Raw genomic sequence first — 1673 nt, forward strand, 5'->3', positions numbered from 1 at the left:
CTGAGTAAGGCCATGTCAAAGATTGAAGTCATAGTGAAATTAATGATTCAAATCAAACGTTGATGCTTGTTATCTCATAATTAGATTTGGAAACTTTAGCTTGCATTTCACAGACAGGTTCACATATAATTAAACATATTTGTACCAAAAAACAAAACAAAAATATATATATATGTGTATAACGCAAAATTATAAATATTATTTAAATGTTAAAGTATTTTTATATAATGGTAGTGTTTGTTTTTACGTATTTGTATTTTCTGTACATTTATTTTTTTTTTAAGTCAGATTTAACCTGGACACGTGTAACATGTTCATGAATGTATAGTGATGTTTTCTGACGTTCACTTTAGAATGATTCTAGTCAAGGAGATCTGGGTACCTTGGCCAACGTGGTCACGTCTCTCGGTCACCTCAGCAAAAGTCGTGAGATGATGGACAGCAGTACCGACCTATCGGGGATAGAGACCATGAGTAACGATGACAGCGTTATGATGGACATTCAAAGGGATGAGTCGAATGACGTCACACGGTGTGGAAAGCAACTTCTGTAGATCAAGCCTAGAAGATGTGCGGTACGTGGCTGTGCTTAAATGTTCTGTTTTGTTTTTTTTTGTGTCCAGGGCCTTTGACACGCTCACAAAGGTGCTTCAGCCTGGGGAGGTTTGTGGGGAAGAGATGGCTGAGGGGGCTGTCAGGATTGATGAACAGACCACTGCCCTACTGGAACTGGAAGGACCGCTGCTCTCAGATATGCATGTGCCCTTTAAGGTCGGCCGTCACTGTTGACTTGCACACACTGCAGTGACAGCACCAAAAATGATGGACCAATAACAATCTGTATTCAATATTTTGTGTAGCTGATGATGCCGCTGCCCCTGCCAGACTTCCTGAGTCTGAATTACATCTGTGAATCAGCGTCCCGTCTGCTTTTCCTCTCCATGCACTGGGCACGCTCTATTCCAGCTTTCCAGGCCCTTGGGTGAGTGAATGAGTGGCCCCGTTTACACCTGGTTTCAGGTGATCACAAGTGGATAGCACTAAATACAGACGTAAATGGGCTAAAAATATTAAAAATAATTTTTTTTTAATATAATATACTTTAAGTACTAAATTAATTATGTTTATAATCAGCACTTCCTCCATTCTCCACCATCTTAGTTATAGAATTCACTGCATTGCATTCAGGCATTGTCTTCAACATAAAGAATAAATGCAATGCTGCATTAGAAGTTGGTCAAAAAATTATCTTAGGAGGCAGCATCCTTTAATACAGCCTTTGTGCAGGAGTGCTCATATAATACCCTAAAATATTGCTCTTTAGGCAGTGAAACAGAACTACAGGCATACTTTCTCTCCTTATCTGTTCCTTACGCTTTACAGTGCACTGTGTAATGATTTTATTTGTGAATTTGTGGCTCTGTCCTCATTTTCTTTTCTGTATTTTTGGTGTTTAGCTCAGAGAACAGCATCACGCTGATGAAGGCCTGCTGGAATGAGTTGTTTGCTTTAGGTCTGGCTCAGTGTTCACACATTATGAATGTAGAAACAATCCTCACAGCCATAATCAACCACTTACAGACCAGCCTGGATGAAGGTATGTGGACCCGATGCTCTTGTTTTCGTGTCTCCTATCTAATTTATGTTACTATCATAACTTTTAGCTAATCAAC

At 39.5% G+C, this 1673-nt stretch overlaps 1 protein-coding gene across 1 annotated transcript; it reads left to right on the forward strand.

The window, feature by feature from the left end:
- Nucleotides 1-353: 353 nt before the first annotated feature.
- LOC107736506 (nuclear receptor subfamily 2 group C member 1-like) lies at nt 354-1597 on the forward strand (the record flags this gene model as incomplete). Its single annotated transcript, XM_016547899.1, has 4 exons — nt 354-532; nt 624-771; nt 861-982; nt 1458-1597. Coding segments are annotated over 4 exons (589 nt in total), but the record flags the coding sequence as incomplete, so codon positions are not given.
- Between the last annotated feature and the right edge of the window lie 76 nt (nt 1598-1673).

Source organism: Sinocyclocheilus rhinocerous, unplaced genomic scaffold (assembly GCF_001515625.1).
Source record: "Sinocyclocheilus rhinocerous isolate Xijiao unplaced genomic scaffold, SAMN03320098_v1.1 C36749678, whole genome shotgun sequence".
Classification (NCBI taxonomy): domain Eukaryota; kingdom Metazoa; phylum Chordata; class Actinopteri; order Cypriniformes; family Cyprinidae; genus Sinocyclocheilus; species Sinocyclocheilus rhinocerous.